The 19,724-nt window shown below is 62.6% G+C and overlaps 1 protein-coding gene across 1 annotated transcript in view; it reads right to left on the bottom strand.

The window, feature by feature from the left end:
* Positions 1-18,592, bottom strand: part of SYMPK (symplekin scaffold protein) — an 87,345-nt gene extending 68,753 nt beyond the window's left edge. Inside the window, exons 1-7 of the mRNA XM_090130076.1 lie at positions 18,432-18,592; positions 12,479-12,606; positions 9,873-9,938; positions 9,044-9,097; positions 4,183-4,256; positions 3,945-4,071; positions 57-306 (exon numbers count right to left, since the gene is read on the bottom strand). Of these exons, the coding sequence (XP_089986202.1) occupies positions 57-306; positions 3,945-4,071; positions 4,183-4,256; positions 9,044-9,097; positions 9,873-9,938; positions 12,479-12,586 (679 nt within the window). The 5' untranslated portion in view covers positions 12,587-12,606; positions 18,432-18,592. The remainder of the gene's footprint in view (positions 1-56; positions 307-3,944; positions 4,072-4,182; positions 4,257-9,043; positions 9,098-9,872; positions 9,939-12,478; positions 12,607-18,431) is intronic.
* Positions 18,593-19,724: the final 1,132 nt, after the last annotated feature.

A 19,724-nucleotide genomic window follows, 5' to 3' on the forward strand; every position in this document is an offset into this window, starting at 1 on the left:
TTTATGCCCCCACCCACCCCTCCATCTGTCCCCCCCCCACCCCCCCGTTCCCTCACAGTATTTGATGTAGGGATGATCCTTGGGGACGCGCTCCAGGCTGATGTCGTTTTCGTGCCTTTTGGGGACGTCGGAATCGGCCACGCGGGGGGACAGGGTGATGATCAGCCCCTCCACGAATTTGATGGCGTGAGTCCGGACGCCGTCGTTGTCCGAGTCCAGCAGGAGGATGATGTCACTGGCCATGGCGGCCACCATCTCCCAGCAGGCTTCCTGCAGCTCGCTGATGGCTTTCGACTTCACCATCCACTGAAAAACGGGGGGGGGAGGGGGATGGGGGGGTCATTGGGGGCGACCCAGGGCCAGTGAGAGTCATCGAGGGCCACCAGGGGGCTTCACAGGGCCACCTGGAGTCCTGAAAGGCCACCAAGGATCCTTCAAGGGCCATCAAAAACCAGCCATGGCCACCATGGGTCATCCCAGGGCCACCAAAGGCCACCCATGGCCACCAATGATCCTCCCAGGGCCATCAAAAACCACCCAGGGCTACTAAGGGTCCTCCCAGGGCCACCAAAGGCCATCCAGGGCCACAAAGGATCCTCCAAGGGTCATCAAAAACCACCCATGGCCACCAAGAGTCCTCCCAGGGCAACCAAAGGCCACCCATGGCCACCAAGAGTCCTCCAAGGGCCATCAAAAACCACCCGTGGCCACCAAGGGGTTATCCAGGAGCCTCCCAGGGCCACCAAAGGCCACCCATGGCCACCAAGGGTCCTCCCAGGGCCACCATGGGGTCATCCAGGAGCCTCCCAGGGCCACCAAGAGTCCTCCCAGGGCAACCAAAGGCCACCCATGGCCACCAAGAGTCCTCCAAGGGCCATCAAAAACCACCCGTGGCCACCAAGGGGTTATCCAGGAGCCTCCCAGGGCCACCAAAGGCCACCCATGGCTACCCAGGCGTCACCAGGAGGCACCAAAGGCCAACAGGAGACAAACAGGGCCACTGAGAGCCATCGAGGGCCACCAGGGGGCTTCCCAGGGCCACCCGGAGTCCTGAAAGGCCACCAAGGATCCTTCAAGGGCCATCAAAAACCACCCAGGGCTACTAAGGGTCCTCCTAGGGCCATCAAAAACCACCCAGGGCTACTAAGGGTCCTCCCAGGGCTACCATGGGGTCATCCAGGAGCCTCCCAGGGCCACCAAAGGCCACCCATGGCCACCATAGGGTCATCCCAGGACCATCAAAAACCACCCAGGGCTACTAAGGGTCCTCCCAGGGCCACCATGGGGTCATCCAGGAGCCTCCTAGGGCCACCAAAGGTCACCCATGGCCACCATAGGGTCATCCCAGTGCCCCCCCCCAGTAACAAATGGTGACCAGTGCCCCCCCCCCAGTAACAAATGCCAACCTTGGAGACCCCCAGTAACAAATGCTGACCCTGCGGACCCCCAATGCCCCCCCCAGTAACAAATGCTGACCACTGCCCCCCCCCATAACAAATACTGACCTTAAAGCCCCCCCAAAACCCCCCTGGTAACGAATGCCAACCTTGGAGACCCTCAATGCCCCCCCCCATAAAAAATGGTGACCAGTGCCCCCCCCCCCCAGTAACAAACGGTGACCAGTGCCCCCCCCCAGTAACAAATGGTGACCACTGCCCCCCCCCCCCATAACAAACACTGACCTTAAAGCCCCCCCAATCCCCCCCCAAAACCCCCCTGGTAACAAATGCTGACCCTGGAGACCCCCAGTGCCCCCCCAGTGATAAATGCTGACCTTGAAGCCCCCCAGTGCCCCCCCCCAATGACAAATGGTGACCACTGCCCCCCCCCCAGTAACAAACGGTGACCACTGCCCCCCCCCATAACAAACACAGACCTTAAAGCCCCCCCAATCCCCCCCCAAAACCCCCCTGGTAACAAATGCTGACCTTGGAGACCCCCAATGCCCCCCCCCAGTAACAAACGGAGACCTTGAAGCCCCCCAGTGCCCCCCCCAGTAACAAATACCAACCTTGGAGACCCCCAGTGCCCCCCCAGTGCCCCCCCCCAGTGACAAATGCTGACCTTGGAGACCCCCAGTGCCCCCCCCCCAGTAACAAACGGTGACCAGTGCCCCCCCCCCAGTAACAAATGCCGACCCCAGGGACCCCCATTGCCCCCCCCCCCAGTAACAAATGCCAACCTTGGAGACCCCCAGTGCCCCCCCGCATAAAAAATGGTGACCAGTGCCCCCCCCCCAGTAACAAACAGTGACCACTGCCCCCCCCCATAACAAACACTGACCTTAAAGCCCCCCCAAAACCCCCCTGGTAACGAATGCCAACCTTGGAGACCCTCAATGCCCCCCCCCATAAAAAATGGTGACCAGTGCCCCCCCCCCCCCAGTAACAAACAGTGACCAGTGCCCCCCCCCCCCAGTAACAAACGGTGACCACTGCCCCCCCCCCATAACAAACACAGACCTTAAAGCCCCCCCCATCCCCCCCCAAAACCCCCCTGGTAACAAATGCTGACCTTGGAGACCCCCAGTGCCCCCCCCCAGTAACAAATGGAGACCTTGAAGCCCCCCCAGTGCCCCCCCCAGTAACAAAATGTGACCTTGGAGACCCCCAGTGCCCCCCCCCCAGTAACAAACGGTGACCAGTGCCCCCCCCCCAGTAACAAATGCCGACCCCAGGGACCCCCATTGCCCCCCCCCAGTAACAAATGCCAACCTTGGAGACCCCCAGTGCCCCCCCCCAGTAACAAATGCCAACCTTGGAGACCCCCAGTGCCCCCCCCCAGTAACAAATGCTGACCCTGCGGACCTGCAGTGCCCCCCCCCCCCAGTAACAAACGGTGACCACTGCCCCCCCCCCATAACAAACACAGACCTTAAAGCCCCCCCATCCCCCCCCCAAAACCCCCCTGGTAACAAATGGAGACCTTGGAGACCCCCAGTGCCCCCCCCGCAGTGACAAATGCTGACCCTGGGGACCCCCAATGCCCCCCCCCAGTAACAAATGGTAACCAGTGCCCCCCCCCCCCAGTAACAAACAGTGACCAGTGCCCCCCCCAATGACAAATGGTGACCACTGCCCCCCCCCCATAACAAACACAGACCTTAAAGCCCCCCCATCCCCCCCCCAAAACCCCCCTGGTAACAAATGCTGACCTTGGAGACCCCCAGTGCCCCCCCCCAGTAACAAATGGTGACCACTGCCCCCCCCCCCAGTAACAAACAGTGACCAGTGCCCCCCCCCATAACAAACACTGACCTTAAAGCCCCCCCATCCCCCCCCCAAAACCCCCCTGGTAACAAATGCTGACCTTGGAGACCCCCAATGCCCCCCCCAGTAACAAATGGTAACCAGTGCCCCCCCCCCCAGTAACAAACGGTGACCAGTGCCCCCCCCCAGTAACAAATGCCGACCTCAGGGACCCCCATTGCCCCCCCCCAGTAACAAATGCCAACCTTGGAGACACCCAGTGCCCCCCCCAGAGACAAATGCTGACCCTGCGGACCCCCAATGCCCCCCCCCAGTAACAAATGGTGACCAGTGCCCCCCCCCCATAACAAACACAGACCTTAAAGCCCCCCCATCCCCCCCCAAAACCCCCCTGGTAACAAATGCCGACCTTGGAGACCCCCAGTGCCCCCCCCCCATAAAAAATGGTGACCAGTGCCCCCCCCCAGTAACAAACAGTGACCAGTGCCCCCCCCCAGTAACAAATGGTGACCAGTGCCCCCCCCCCAGTAACAAATGGTGACCACTGCCCCCCCCCCATAACAAACACAGACCTTAAATCCCCCCCCACCCCCCCCCCAAAACCCCCCTGCCAACCTCAAACCCCCCCCACCTCCCCTCTCCTCCCGAGCTCCCACTTATCGTAGGGGGGGGTGGAAGAAGATGGAGGGGGGGGTGTAGATTTTTTTTTTGGGGGGGGGGGGAGGTGCCCCCCACCTGCAGGGCCACTTTGTAGAGCTGCGTCATGGTGAGGATGGCTTTTTTCACCACGTTGACGTTGTCGTCCTTCAGCAGCATGTTGAGGTTGGCGATCAGCTTCAGCAGCAGCTCGATGTCCCTCTTACTGGGGGGGGGGGCAAAAGGGGGGGGGGGCAAGATAGAAATGAGGCTTTGGGGTCTTTTTAGTGGGGGGGGGGGCGTGGAAATGGGATTTGGGGGGGGGGGGTCTTCATACCACGCTTCCTCAATGAAGCCCACCACGAATTTTCTCACTTCTACCGATTTGTCGGCTTGGAAGGCGATGATTTCCTTGGGGGGGGGGGGGGGGGGCACACAATAGGGTTACACCCCCCCCCGCCACCCATCCCAATGACCCCCCCCCCACCCCCACCCTAATGGCACCTATGCCAACCCCCCCCCCCAGGGACCCCAAACCATCCCCTGTACCCCCCCCATAGCGACCCCCCCCCCCCCCATCCCAATTGTGCCCCCCCCAGTGCCCCCCCAGCCCCACTGTGCCCCCCCCCCATTACCACCCTGGCCTTCCCAGTGCCCCCCCCAGTGCCCCCCCCCCCGTGACCTCCTGTCCCTCCCAGTGCACCCCCCACTGCCCCCCACTGTGCCCCCCCCATTACTACCCTATCCTTCCCAGTTCCCCCCCCCAGTTTCCCCCCCCAGTGCCCCCCCCCCATTACCACCCTCTCCCCTCAGTGCCCCCCCCAGTGCCCCCCCAGCCCCAGTGCCCCCCCCCATTTCCACCCTATCCCTCCCAGTTCCCCCCCCAATGCCCCCCCAGTGACCTCCTGTCCTTCCCAGTGCCCCCCCCCCAGTGCCCCCCACCCCCCATTACCACCCTATCCCTCCCAGTGCCCCCCCCAGTGCCCCCCCCAGTGCCCCCCCCAGCCCCACTGTGCCCCCCCCAATACCACCCTATCCCTCCCAGTGCCCCCCCAGTTCCCCCCAGTGCCCCCCCCGTGACCTCCTGTCCCTCCCAGTGCCCCCCCCAGTGCCCCCCACTGTGCCCCCCCCCCATTACCACCCTGTCCTTCCCAGTGCCTCCCCCAGTGCCCCCCCAGCCCCACTGTGCCCCCCCAATTACCATCCTATCCTTCCCAGTTCCCCCCCCAGTGCCCCCCAGTGCCCCCCCCCCGTGACCTCCTGTCCCTCCCAGTGCCCCCCCCCCAGTGCCCCCCACTGTGCCCCCCCCCATTACCACCCTATCCTTCCCAGTGCCCCCCCCCAGTGCCCCCCCCGTGACCTCCTGTCCCTCCCAGTGCCCCCCCAGCCCCAGTGCCCCCCCCCATTACCAGCCTATCCCTCCCAGTGCCCCCCCCCCATTACCACCCTGGCCTTTCCAGTGCCCCCCCCAGTGACCTCCTGTCCCTCCCAGTGCCCCCCCCCCAGTGCCCCCCAATGTGCCCCCCCCCATTACCACCCTATCCCTCCCAGTTCCCCCCCCAGTGCCCCCCCGGCCCCAGTGCCCCCCCCCATTACCACCCTGTCCCTCCCAGTGCCCCCCCCAGTGCCCCCCACTGTGCCCCCCCCCCCATTACGAATCTGTCCGTCCCAGTGCCCCCCCGGTGCCCCCCAGCACCACCCCCTCCCCCAGTGCCCCCCCCAGTGCCCCCCCGGCCCCAGTGCCCCCCCCCATTACAACCCTGTCCCTCCTACTGCCCACCCACTGCCCCCCCAGTGCCCCCCCTCAGTGCCCCCATCCCAGTGACCCCAATACCCCCCCCCCCGTGACCCCACCCCCATCCCTGTGGCCCTAAGACCCCCCCTCCAGTGGCCCCCATCCTGATCCCAGTGACCCCAACCCCCCCACTGACCCCAAGACCCCACCCCCGACCCCAACCCCATTCCAGTGACCCCCCCCCCAGTGACCCCAAGACCCCCCCAGTGACCCCAAGACCCCCCCCCATGACCCCAAACTCATCTCAGTGGCCCCAAGACCCCCACCCAGTGACCCCAACACCCCCCCCAGTGGCCCCCATCTCCATCCCAGTGGCCCCCATCCCCCCAGTGGCCCTAAGACCCCCCCCCAGTGGCCCCCATCCTCATCCCAGTGGCCCCAACCCCCCCAGTGACCCCAAGACCCCCCCCCGTGACCCCATCCCCATTCCAGTGACCCCAACCCCCCCCAGTGACCCCAAGACCCCCCCCCATGACCCCAAACTCATCTCAGTGGCCCCAACCCCCCCTAGTGACCCTAAGACCCCCCCCCATGACCCCAAACTCATCTCAGTGACCCCAAGACCCCCCCCAGTGACCCCAATACCCCCCCCCCAGTGGCCCCCATCCTGATCCCAGTGGCCCCAACCCCCCCACTGACCCCAAGACCCCCCCCCAACCCCAACCCCATTCCAGTGCCCCCCCCCCAGTGACCCCAAGAACCCCCCCGGTGGCCCCCATCCCCATCCCAGTAGCCCAAGACCCCCCCACACGTAGCCCTATTCCCCCCCCCCAGCGACCCCCAACCCAATTTGATGACCCCAAACCCATCTGAACGCCCCCCTCCCTTCCCCCCCTCTCCTCATTGACCCCCCCCCAGTGACCCCAATACCCCCCCCAGTGGCCCCCATCCCCATCCCAGTGGCCCCAACCCCCCCAGTGACCCCAAGACCCCCCCCCGTGACCCCATCCCCATTCCAGTGGCCCCAACCCCCCCAGTGGCCCTAAGACCCCCCCCCCCCCCCCCCATGACCCCAAACTCATCTCAGTGGCCCCAAGACCCCCCCCCAGTGACCCCAATACCCCCCCCAGTGGCCCCCATCCTAATCGCACTGGCCCCAACCCCCCCAGTGGCCCTAAGACCCCCCCCCCATGACCCCAAACTCATCTCAGTGGCCCCAAGACCCCCCCCCGGTAGCCCCCATCCCCATCCCAGTGGCCCCAACCCCCCCACTGACCCCAAGACCCCCCCCCCGACCCCAACCCCATTCCAGTGACCCCCCCCCCAGTGACCCCAAGACCTCCCCCCCGTGACCCCCCCCCATCCCAGTAGCCCAAGACCCCCCCCACACGTAGCCCTATTCCCCCCCCCAGCGACCTCCAACCCAATTTGATGACCCCAAACCCATCTGAACGCCCCCCCCCCTTCCCCCCCTCTCCTCACTGACCCCCCCCAGTGACCCCAATACCCCCCCCAGTGGCCCCCATCCTCATCCCAGTGGCCCCAACCCCCCCACTGACCCCAAGACCCCCCCCCCGAGACCCCATCCCCATCCCAGTGGCCCCAACCCCCCCAGTGGCCCTAAGACCCCCCCCACATGACCCCAAACTCATCTCAGTGGCCCCAAGACCCCCCCCAGTCACCCCAATACCCCCCCCCCAGTGGCCCCCATCCTCATCCCAGTGGCCCCAACCCCCCCAGTGACCCCAAGACCCCCCCCATGACCCCAAACTCATCTCAGTGGCCCCAAGACCCCCCCCAGTGACCCCAATACCCCCCCCCAGTGGCCCCCATCCTCATCCCAGTGGCCCCAACCCCCCCAGTGACCCCAAGACCCCCCCCATGACCCCAAACTCATCTCAGTGGCCCCAAGACCCCCCCCCAGTGACCCCAATACCCCCCCCGTGACCCCATCCCCATCCCAGTGACCCCAAGACCCCCCCCAGTGGCCCCCAGCCCCATTCCAGTGACCCCAACCCCCCCTAGTGACCCTAAGACCCCCCCCCATGACCCCAAACTCATCTCAGTGGCCCCAAGACCCCCCCCCGGTAGCCCCCATCCCCATCCCAGTGGCCCCAATCCCCCCAGTGGCCCTAAGACCCCCCCCAGTGGCCCCCAGCCCCATCCCAGTGGCCCCAACCCCCCCTAGTGACCCTAAGACCCCCCCCCATGACCCCAAACTCATCTCAGTGGCCCCAAGACCCCCCCCCGGTAGCCCCCATCCCCATTCCAGTGCCCCCAATCCCCCCCAGTGGCCCTAAGACCCCCCCAGTGGCCCCCATCCCCATCCCAGTGGCCCCAACCCCCCCAGTGACCTCAAGACCCCCCCCAGTGGCCCCCATCCCCATTCCAGTGACCCCAACCCCCCCAGTGGCCCCAAGACCCCCCCCATTGGCCCCCATCCCCATCCCAGTGGCCCCAACCCCCCCAGTGGCCCTAAGACCCCCCCCCTGTGACCCCAAACTCATCTCAGTGGCCCCAAGACCCCCCCCAGTGACCCCAATACCCCCCCCCCAGTGGCCCCCATCCTGATCCCAGTGGCCCCAACCCCCCCACTGACCCCAAGACCCCCCCCCAGTGACCCCAATACCCCCCCCCCAGTGGCCCCCATCCCCATCCCAGTGGCCCCCATCCCCCCAGTGGCCCCAAGACCCCCCCCCATGACCCCATCCCCCCCCCAGTGACCCCAATCCCCCCCCCCCGGTGGCCCCCATCCCCAACCCAGTAGCCCAAGACCCCCCCCACACGTAGCCCTATTCCCCCCCCCCAGCGACCCCCAACCCAATTTGATGACCCCAAACCCATCTGAACAGCCCCCCCCTTCCCCCCCCTCCTCACTGACCCCCCCCCAGTGACCCCAATACCCCCCCCAGTGGCCCCCATCCCCATCCCAGTGGCCCCAACCCCCCCAGTGACCCCAAGACCCCCCCCCATGACCCCAGCCCCATCCCAGTGACCCCAATCCCCCCCAGTGGCCCTAAGACCCCCCCCCCCCCATGACCCCAAACTCATCTCAGTGGCCCCAACCCCCCCCCAGTGACCCCAATACCCCCCCCCCCGTGACCCCATCCTGATCCCAGTGGCCCCAACCCCCCCACTGACCCCAAGACCCCCCCCCAGTGACCCCAATACCCCCCCCCCAGTGGCCCCCATCCCCATCCCAGTGGCCCCCATCCCCCCAGTGGCCCCAAGACCCCCCCCCCGTGACCCCATCCCCCCCCCAGTGACCCCAATCCCCCCCCCCCGGTGGCCCCCATCCCCAACCCAGTAGCCCAAGACCCCCCCCCACACGTAGCCCTATTCCCCCCCCCCAGCGACCCCCAACCCAATTTGATGACCCCAAACCCATCTGAACGCCCCCCCCCCCTTCTCATTGACCCCCCCCCTGACCCAACGACCCCCCCCCGGACCCCCCCCAACTTACATCCAGGAAGTTGTCCAGCAGGGTGGGGTCCTTATTGATGATCAGCTCCTGGACCTGTGGGCAGAGGGGGGGGGTCGCAGCAATTGGGGGGGGGGGGGGGGAATTTGGGGGGGGGGGGGGGGAGAGGGGGGGGTGCAGGGGATGAAGGATGAGGGAGGGGGCACAAATGGGGGGGGGATACGGGGGGGGGGGGGGGGGACATGGGGATGGGGGGGCACAGGGGTGGGGGGGCATAGAAATGGGGGGGGATGGGGACAAGGGGGGGCACAAAGGGGGGGGCACAGGGATGGGGGGGGCACAAAAAATGGGGGTGGGGGCAAATGAATGGGGGGGGCACAAAGGGGGAGGGGGCACAGGGATGGGGGGGCATGGGGACAAGGGAGGGGGGCACAAAGGGGGGGGCACAGAAATGGGGGGGGATGGGGACAAGGGGGGGCACAAAGGGGGGGGCACAGGGGTGGGGGGAGCAGAAGGGATGGGGGTGGGGATGTGGGGGGGCACACAGGGGGGGCACAAGGAATGGGGGTGGGCACAAAGGGGGGGGGCATAAAGGGGAGGGGGTACAGGGATGGGGGGGGCAGAAGGGATGGGGGTGGGGACGTGGGGGGGGCACAAAGGGGGGGGTACATGGATGGGGGGGGGCAAAGTATGAGGGAGAACGTGGGGGGACATGGGGACGAGGGGGGGGGGGCGTAGGGATGGGGGGGTATCACAGGGATGGGGGGGGGCAAGGACGGTGGGGGGGGGGCAAGGATGGGGGGGGGGCGCAAGGATGGGGGGGGGGGGCGCAAGGATGAGGGGGGGGTCACAGGGTTGAGGGGGGGGGCACCTGTTTGAGGATGGAGATCTTGGAGTCGGTGCTGAGCAGCGCCGCCTGGTTCAGGAGATCCACAACCTGGGGGGGGGGGGAAGAAAATTCGGGGGGGGGTCATTGAGACACACAGTGGGGGCAGCCGGTCCCCAAAGTGCCCCCCCCCCCCACCTCGCCCCCCCTTCCAAGCCATTCTGTCCCCATAGAGTTGCCCCCCCCCCCCCATCCCCATATCCCCTCCCCGTGCCCCCCATCCCCACGGTGCCCCCCCCCCCCCCCCAGTTCCCCTTAACGCCCCCCCATTCCCCCCCCCAGAGCCACCCACCCCCCCACTGCCCCCCCATTGCCACCCTGTCCCCCCAGTGCCCCCCCAGTGACCTCCAGTCCCTCCCAGTGCCCCCCCCCAGTGCCCCCCCATAACCAACCTGCCTCTCCAAGTGCCCCCCCATGACCCCCCTCCCCCCAGTGCCCCCCCCCGTGCCCCCCACACCCTCCAGTGCCCCCCCCATCACCACCCTGTCCCCCCAGTGCCCCCCCCCGTGCCCCCCACACCCTCCAGTGCCCCCCCCATCACCACCCTGTCCCCCCAGTGCCCCCCCCAGTGCCCCCCTGTCCCTCCCAGTGCCCCCCCCACTGCCCCCCCAGTGCCCCTCCTGTCCCTCCAGTGCCCCCCAGTGCCCCACACTCCCCCCAGTGCCCCCCCAGTGCCCTCCTGTCCCCCCCAGTGCCCCCCCAGTGCCCCCCTCTCCCCCCAGTTCCCCCCCAGTGCCCCCCCCAGTGCCCCCCGTCCCTCCCAGCACCCCCCCAGTGCCCCCCACTCCCCCCAGTGCCCCCCCCATTGCCACCCTGTCCCTCCAGTGCCCCCCCAGTGCCCCCCACTCCCCCCAGTGCCCCCCCCAGTGCCCCCCCTGTCCCTCCCTGTGCCCCCCACAGTGCCCCCCACTCCCCCCATTCCCCCCCATTCCCACCCTGTCCCTCCCAGTGCCCCCCCAGTGCCCCCCAGTGCCCCCCCCAGTGCCCCCCGTCCCTCCCAGCACCCCCCCAGTGCCCCCCTCTCCCCCCATTCCCCCCCATTCCCACCCTGTCCCCCCCAGTGCCCCCCCCATTGCCACCCTGTCCCTCCAGTGCCCCCCCAGTGCCCCCCTCTCCCCCCAGTTCCCCCCCAGTGCCCCCCCCAGTGCCACCCTGTCCCTCCCAGTGCCCCCCCCCGCTGCCCCCCCAGTGCCACTCTGTCCCTCCCAGTGCCCCCCCACTGCCCCCCAGTTCCCCCCCCAGTGCCCCCCATCCCCCCCAGTACCCCCCCAGTGCCCCCCTCTCCCCCCATTCCCCCCATTCCCACCCTGTCCCCCCCAGTGCCCCCCACTCCCCCCACTACCCCCTCATTGCCACCCTGTCCCTCCAGTGCCCCCCACTCCCCCCAGTGCCCCCCCAGTGCCCCCCTCTCCCCCCAGTTCCCCCCCAGTGCCCCCCCAGTGCCCCCGTCCCCCCCATTGCCCCCCCAGTGCCCCCCACTCCCCCCACTGCCCCCCCCAGTGCCCCCCCCAGTGCCACCCTGTCCCCCCCAGTGCCCCCCATCCCCCCCAGTGCCCCCCCAGCGCCCCCCTCTCCCCCCATTCCCCCCTACTCCCACCCTGTCCCTCCCAGTGCCCCCCCCACTGCCCCCCCAGTGCCCCCCACTCCCCCCACTGCCCCCTCATTGCCACCCTGTCCCTCCCAGTGCCCCCCCACTGCCCCCCAGTGCCCTCCCATTGCCACCCTGTCCCTCCCAGAGCCCCCCCAGTGCCCCCCACTCCCCCCGGTGCCCCCCCAGTGCCCCCCTCTCCCCCCATTCCCCCCCATTCCCACCCTGTCCCTCCCAGTGCCCCCCCCAGTGCCCCCCGTCCCTCTCAGCACCCCCCCAGTGCCCCCCTCTCCCCCCAGTGTCCCCTATTCTCACCCTGTCCCCCCCAGTGCCCCCCCCAGTGCCCCCCACTCCCCCCATTCCCCCCCATTCCCACCCTGTCCCCCCCAGTGCCCCCCACTCCCCCCAGTGCCCCCGCCATTGCCACCCTGTCCCTCCAGTGCCCCCCCAGTGCCCCCCTCTCCCCCCAGTTCCCCCCCAGTGCCCCCCCAGTGCCCCCCTCTCCCCCCAGTTCCCCCCCGCTGCCCCCCCAGTGCCACTCTGTCCCTCCCAGTGCCCCCCCACTGCCCCCCCAGTGCCCCCCCCATTGCCACCCTGTCCCTCCCAGTGCCCCCCCAGTGCCCCCCTCTCCCCCCATTCCCCCCTATTCTCACCCTGTCCCCCCCAGTGCCCCCCCCAGCGCCCCCCACTCCCCCCATTCCCACCCTGTCCCCCCCAGTGCCCCCCACTCCCCCCACTGCCCCCTCATTGCCACCCTGTCCCCCCCAGTGCCCCCCACTGCCCCCCCAGTGCCCCCCCCATTGCCACCCTGTCCCCCCCAGTGCCCCCCACTGCCCCCCCAGTTTCCCCCCAGTGCCCCCCATCCCTCCCAGTTCCCCCCCCAGTGCCCCCCTCTCCCCCCATTCCCCCCCATTCCCACCCTGTCCCTCCCAGTTCCCCCCCCCAATTCCCCCCCGCCCCCCATTACCCCCCCCCCATTGCCCCCCCCCCGACCCCCCCTCACCCTCTCAGAGGTGCTCATGCTGTCGGCCCCGCACTCATCCTCGCTGAAGAACTGGGAGGCCACACTCATCCTCGTGCTGGGCCCCTCCGCCCCCCCCGGCCCCGCCATGGCCCCCCCCCACGCAGCTCCTGGGGGGGGGACAAGGACACAATGGGGGGTGGGGGGGCAGCAGGACCCCATAAAGCCCCCCCTCAGAGGACCCTAATGGGCTCCTATAGGACCCACAAGAATCCCAGCATCCCTCCCCCCAGCCCCAGCATCCCATACAGCCCCCCCCCCACATAATCTATAGGGCCTCCAGACCCCCCCCCAAAATCCTATAGCCCCCCCCCCCCAGGCTATAGGGCGACCAGGGGATCCCTACAGAACCCTATAGGAAACCCTATAGAAGCCTATGGGGGATCCCTAGAGAACCCTGTAGAATACCCTACAAAACCCCATAGGAAATCCTATAGAAGACCCCACAGAACCCTATAAGGGATCCCTACAGAACCCCATAGGAAACCCTATAGAAGCCTATGGGGGATCCCTAAAGAACCCCATAGAAGACCCTACAAAACCCCATAGGAAATCCTATAGTGGACCCCACAGAACCCTATAGGAAACCCTATAGAAGCCTATGGGGGATCCCTAGAGAACCCCATAGAAGACCCAAAAAAACGCCATAGGAAATCCTATAGTGGACCCCACAGAACGCTATAGGAAACCCTACAGAAGCCTATGGGGGATCCCTATAGAACCCCGTAGAAGACCCTACAAAACCCCACAGGAAATCCTATAGTGGACCCCACTGAACCCTATAGGAAACCCTATAGAAGCCTATGGGGGATCCCTAGAGAACCCCATAGAAGAATCTGCAAAACCCCATAGGGGATCCCTACAGAACCCCATAGGAAAACCTATAGGAGACCCCACAGGACCCCACACAGAACCCTATAGAAGCCTATGGGACGTCCCTAGAGAACCCCATAGAAGACCCTACATAACCCCATAGGAAATCCTATAGAAGACCCCACAGAACCCTATAAGGGATCCCTACAGAACCCCATAGGAAACCCTATAGAAGCTTATGGGGGATCCCTAGAGAACCCCATAGAAGACCCTACAAAACCCCATAGGAAATCCTATAGTGGACCCCACAGAACCCTATAGGAAACCCTATAGAAGCCTATGGGACATCCCCATAGAACCCCATAGAAGACCCTACAAAACCCCATAGGAAATCCTATAGGAGACCCCACAGAACCCTATAGGGGATCCCTACAGAACCCCATAGGAAACTCTATAGAAGCCTTTGGGGGATCCCTAGAGAACCCCATAGAAGACCCTACAGAACCCCATAGGGAACCCTGTAGAAGCCTATGGGGGATCCCTACAGAACCCCATAGAAAACCCTACAAAACCCCATAGGAAATCCTATAGGAGACCCCACAGAACCCCAGAGGGAACCCTATAGAAGCACATGGCGGATCCCTAGAGAACCCCATAGAAGACCCTACAGAACCCCATAAGGGATCCCTACAGAACCCCATAGGAAAACCTATAGTGGACCCCACAGAACCCTATAGGAAACCCTATAGAAGCCTATGGGGGATCCCTAGAGAACCCCATAGAAGACCCTACAGAACCCCACAGGAAATCCTATAGGAGACCCCACAGAACCCTATAGGGGATCCCTACAGAACCCCGTAGGAAACTCTATAGAAGCCTTTGGGGGATCCCTAGAAAACCCCATAGAAGACCCTACAGAACCCCATAGGGAACCCTGTAGAAGCCTATGGGGGATCCCTATAGAACCCCATAGAAAACCCTACAAAACCCCATAGGAAAACCTATAGTGGACCCCACAGAACCCTATAGGAAACCCTATAGAAGCCTATGGGGCATCCGTAGAGAACCCCATAGAAGACCCTACAAAACCCCATAGGAAATTCTATAGGAGACCCCACAGAACCCTATAGGGGATCCCTACAGAACCCCATAGGAAAACCTATAGAAGCACATGGGGGATCCCTGTAGAACCCCATAGAAGACCCTACAGAACCCCATAGCAAATCCCTACAGAACCCCATAGGAAACTCTATAGAAGCCTATGGGAGATCCCAAAGAACCCCATAGAAGACCCTACAGAACCCTATAGGGAACCCTATAGAAGCCTATGGGGGATCCCTAGAGAACCCCGTAGAAGACCCTACAAAACCCCACAGGAAATCCTATAGGGGACCCCACAGAACGCTATAGGAAACCCTATAGAAACCTATGGGGGATCCCTAGAGAACCCCATAGAAGAATCTGCAAAACCCCATAGGGGATCCCTACAGAACCCCATAGGAAAACCTATAGTGGACCCCACAGAACCCTATAGGAAACCCTATAGAAGCCTATGGGGGATCCCTAGAGAACCCCATAGAAGACCCTACAAAACCCCACAGGAAATCCTATAGGGGACCCCACAGAACGCTATAGGAAACCCTATAGAAACCTATGGGGGATCCCTAGAGAACCCCATAGAAGAATCTGCAAAACCCCATAGCGGATCCCTACAGAACCCCATAGGAAAACCTATAGTGGACCCCACAGAACCCTATAGGAAACCCTATAGAAGCCTATGGGGCATCCGTAGAGAACCCCATAGAAGACCCTACAAAACCCCATAGGGAATCCTATAGGAGACCCCACAGAACCCCATAGGGGATCCCTACAGAACCCCATAGGAAACCCTATAGAAGCCTATGGGGGATCCCTAGAGAACCCCATAGAAGACCCTACAGAACCCCACAGGAAATCCTATAGGAGACCCCACAGAACCCCAGAGGGAACCCTATAGAATCCTATAGGGGATCCCTAGAGAACCCAATAGGGGACCCTACAGAACCCCATAGGGAACCCTATAGAACCCCATAGGGAACCCCTACAGAACCCTATAGGGGATCCCTACAGAACCCCATACGGTGCCCCTATAGAACCCCATAGGAAACCCTATAGAACCCCATAGGGAGCCCCAATAGAACCCCATAGGAAGCCCTATAGAATCCTATAGGGGATCCCTAGAGAACCCAATAGGGGACCCTACAGAACCCCATAGGAAACCCTATAGAACCCCATAGGAAACCCTATAGAATCCTATAGGGGATCCTTAGAGAACCCAATAGGGGACCCTACAGAACCCCATAGGGAACCCCTACAGCACCCTATAGGGGGCCCTACATAGCCCTATAGGGGATCCTTACAGAACCCCATGAGGAGCCCCAATAGAACCCTATATGGTGCCCCTATAGAGCCCCATAGGAAACCCTATAGAATCCTATAGGGGATCCCTACAGAACCCCATACGGTGCCCCTATAGAACCCCATAGGAAACCCTATAGAATCCTATAGGGGATCCCTAGAGAACCCAATAGGGGACCCTACAGAACCCCACAGGGAACCCTATAGAATCCTATAGGGGATCCTTAGAGAACCCAATAGGGGATCCTACAGAACCCCATATAATGCCCCTATAGAACCCCATAGAAAGCCCTATAGAATCTTATAGGGGATCCCTATGGAACCCCATAGAAGATCCTACTGAACCCCATAGGGAACCCCTACAGCACCCTATAGAGGACCCTACAGAACCCCATATGGTGCCCCTATAGAACCCCATAGGAAGCCCTATAGAATCCTATAGGGGATCCTTAGAGAACCCAATAGGGGACCCTACAGAACCCCATATGGTGCCCCTATAGAACCCCATAGGAAGCCCTATAGAATCCTATAGGGGATCCCTAGAGAACCCAATAGGGGACCCTACAGAACCCCATACGGTGCCCCTATAGAACCCCATAGGAAACCCTATAGAATCCTATAGGGGATCCCTAGAGAACCCAATAGGGGACCCTACAGAACCCCATAGGGAACCCCTACAGAACCCTATAGGGGATCCCTACAGAACCCCATGAGGAGCCCCAATAGAACCCCATAGACGACCCTACAGAACCCCATAGGAAACCCTATAGAATCCTATAGGGGATCCCTATAGAACCCCATAGGGGATCCCTACAGAACCCCATAGGAAACCCTATAGAAACCTAATAGGGGGCCCCAATAGAACCCCATAGACGACCCTACAGAACCCCATAGGAAACCCTATAGAATCCCATAGGGGACCCCACAGTACCTTATAGGGGATCCCTACAGAACCCCATAGGGAACCCTATAGAACCCTATAGGGAGCCCTACAGAACCCCATACAGTGCCCCTATAAAACCCCATAGAAAACCCTATAGAATCCTATATGGGATCCCTAGAGAACCCAATAGGGGTCCCTACAGAACCCCATAGGGAACCCCTACAGAATCCTATAGGGAACCCTACAGAAGCCCATATGGTGCTCCTACAAAGCCCCATAGGAAACCCTATAGAACCCTATAGGGGATACTTACAGAACCCAATAGGGGACCCTACAGAACCCCATATGGTGCCCCTATAGAACCCCATAGGAAGCCCTATAGAATCCTATAGGGGATCCCTAGAGAACCCAATAGGGGACCCTACAGAACCCCATAGGGAACCCCTACAGCACCCTATAGGGGACCCTACAGAACCCTATAGGGGATCCCTACAGAAGCCCATATGGTTCCCCTATAGAACCCCATAGGAAACCCTATAGAACCCTATAGGGGATCCTTAGAGAACCCAATAGGGGACCCTACAGAACCCCATGGGGAAACCCTACAGAACCCCATAGGGAACCCCTACAGCACCCTATAGGGGATCCTACATAGCCCTATAGGGGATCCCTACAGAACCCCATATGATGCCCCTATAGAACCCCATAGGAAGCCCTATAGAATCCTATAGGGGATCCCTAGAGAACCCAATACGGGACCCTACAGAACCCCATAGGGAACCCCTACAGCACCCTATAGGGGGCCCTACAGAACCCTATAGGGGATCCCTACAGAACCCCATGAGGAGCCCCAATAGAACCCCATAGACGACCCTACAGAACCCCATAGGAAACCCTATAGAATCCCATAGGGGACCCCACAGAACCTTATAGGGGATCCCTACAGAACCCTATAGGGGGCCCTACAGAACCCCATACGGTGCCCCTATAGAACCCCATAGGAAACCCTATAGAATCCTATAGGGAACCCCTACAGAACCCTATAGGGGATCCCTACAGAACCCCATACTGTGCCCCTATAGAACCCCATAGCAAACCCTATAGAACCCTATAGGGGATCCTTAGAGAACCCAATAGGGGACCCTACAGAACCCCATGGGGAAACCCTACAGAACCCCATAGGGAACCCCTACAGCACCCTATAGGGGATCCTACATAGCCCAAAGGGGATCCCTACAGAACCCCATATGATGCCCCTATAGAACCCCATAGGAAACCCTATAGAATCCTATAGGGGATCCCTAGAGAACCCAATACGGGACCCTACAGAACCCCATAGGAAACCCTATAGAACCCTATAGGGGGCCCCAATAGAACCCCATAGACGACCCTACAGAACCCCATAGGAAACCCTATAGAATCCCATAGGGGACCCCACAGAACCTTATAGGGGATCCCTACAGAACCCCATAGGGAACCCCTACAGAACCCCATAGGGAACCCTATAGAACCCTATAGGGGATCCTTACAGAACCCAATACGGGACCCTACAGAACCCCATAGGGAACCCCTACAGCACTCTATAGGGGATCCTACATAGGCCTATAGGGGATCCCTACAGAACCCCATATGATGCCCCTATAGAACCCCATAGGAAACCCTATAGAATCCTATAGGGGATCCTTACAGAACCCAATACGGGACCCTACAGAACCCCATAGGAAACCCCTACAGCACCCTATAGCGGACCCTACAGAACCCTATAGGGGATCCCTACAGAAGCCCATAGGGTTCCCTCCATAGGATTCCCATAGGGTCCCTATAGGCTCCGCCGCCCCTCACCGCCTCCCGCGCTCCGCCGCCTCCACGCTCTCTCCGCGCATGCGCCGCCTCAAGCCACGCCCCCAACTTCCGGCTCGAAGCCACGCCCTTTCCGTTTTTCCCCCCCACACGATGCGGCAGGCGCGTGGAAGTGACGTCACAATGCCGCGCCCGTGAATGAGCTGGCGCGCGGAAATGACGTCACAGCCAGCCCCATTCTCCTCTTTCCCCCCTGCAGAGCGGCGCGTAGAAGTGACGTCACGAGGGGGACGACACGCCTCCCCTCCCCCCCCCCCCCCCAAAAAAAAAATCGCGGACTTCCGGGCGGAATTATTGAGGTTCGTTATTATTTGGGTTCAAATTGGGGTCAATCCGCAGCATTTCGGGTCGTTGCGCAAAAAAAATTAAAATGAAATAAAATGCGGGGTGTTTGGGGTTTTTTTGGGGGGGTTTTTTGGTTTTTTTTGGTCACGTTTTTGGCAAAATTGTCCCCAATGTCCCCAGTGTCCCCAGTGTCACCCCATTGACACCATTGGACCCAATGTCCCCCAATGTCCCCACTGACCCCATTGATCCCAATTGAACCCATTGGCCTCATTGACCCCAATTTCCCCATTGACCCCATTGACCCCAATTGAACCCATTGACCTCATTGATCCCAATTGAACCCATTGACCCCAATTGAACCCATTGACCTCATTGACCCCAATTTCCCCATTGACCCCAATTGAACCCATTGACCTCATTGACCCCCAATGTCCCCATTGGCCCCAATGTCCCCACTGACCCCAGTGTCACCCCATTGACACCATTGGCCCCAATGTCCCCTCAATGTCACCCCAATGTCCCTGTGATGTCCCCATGGATGTCCCCACAAAGTCCCCATGGACGTCCCCCCCAGTGTCCCCCTGATGACCCCACAGTGTCCCCACAATGTCCCCCAATGACCCCATGGATGTCACCGCGACGTCCCCACGGATGTCCCCCCAGTGTGCCCCTGAATGTCCCCCCAATGTCCCCACGTTGTCCCCCTGATGTCCCCCCGATGTCCCCCAAATGTCCCCCCAATGCCCCCCTGATGTCCCCACGTTGTCCCCCAATGCCCCCACGGACGTCCCCACGACGTCCCCACGGATGTCCCCCCCGATGTCCCCCCGATGTCCCCCTGATGTCCCCCAGTGGCCCCACGGATGTCCCCGCAACGTCCCCATGGATGTCCCCGCAGTGTCCCCCTGATGTCCCCCTGATGTCCCCCAAATGTCCCCCCAATGTCCCCACAATGCCCCCACAATGTCCCTCCAATGTCCCCCAATG

This window comes from Phasianus colchicus, chromosome 38 (genome assembly GCF_987193195.1).
Source record: "Phasianus colchicus chromosome 38, bPhaCol1.hap1.1, whole genome shotgun sequence".
In the NCBI taxonomy this organism is placed as follows: domain Eukaryota; kingdom Metazoa; phylum Chordata; class Aves; order Galliformes; family Phasianidae; genus Phasianus; species Phasianus colchicus.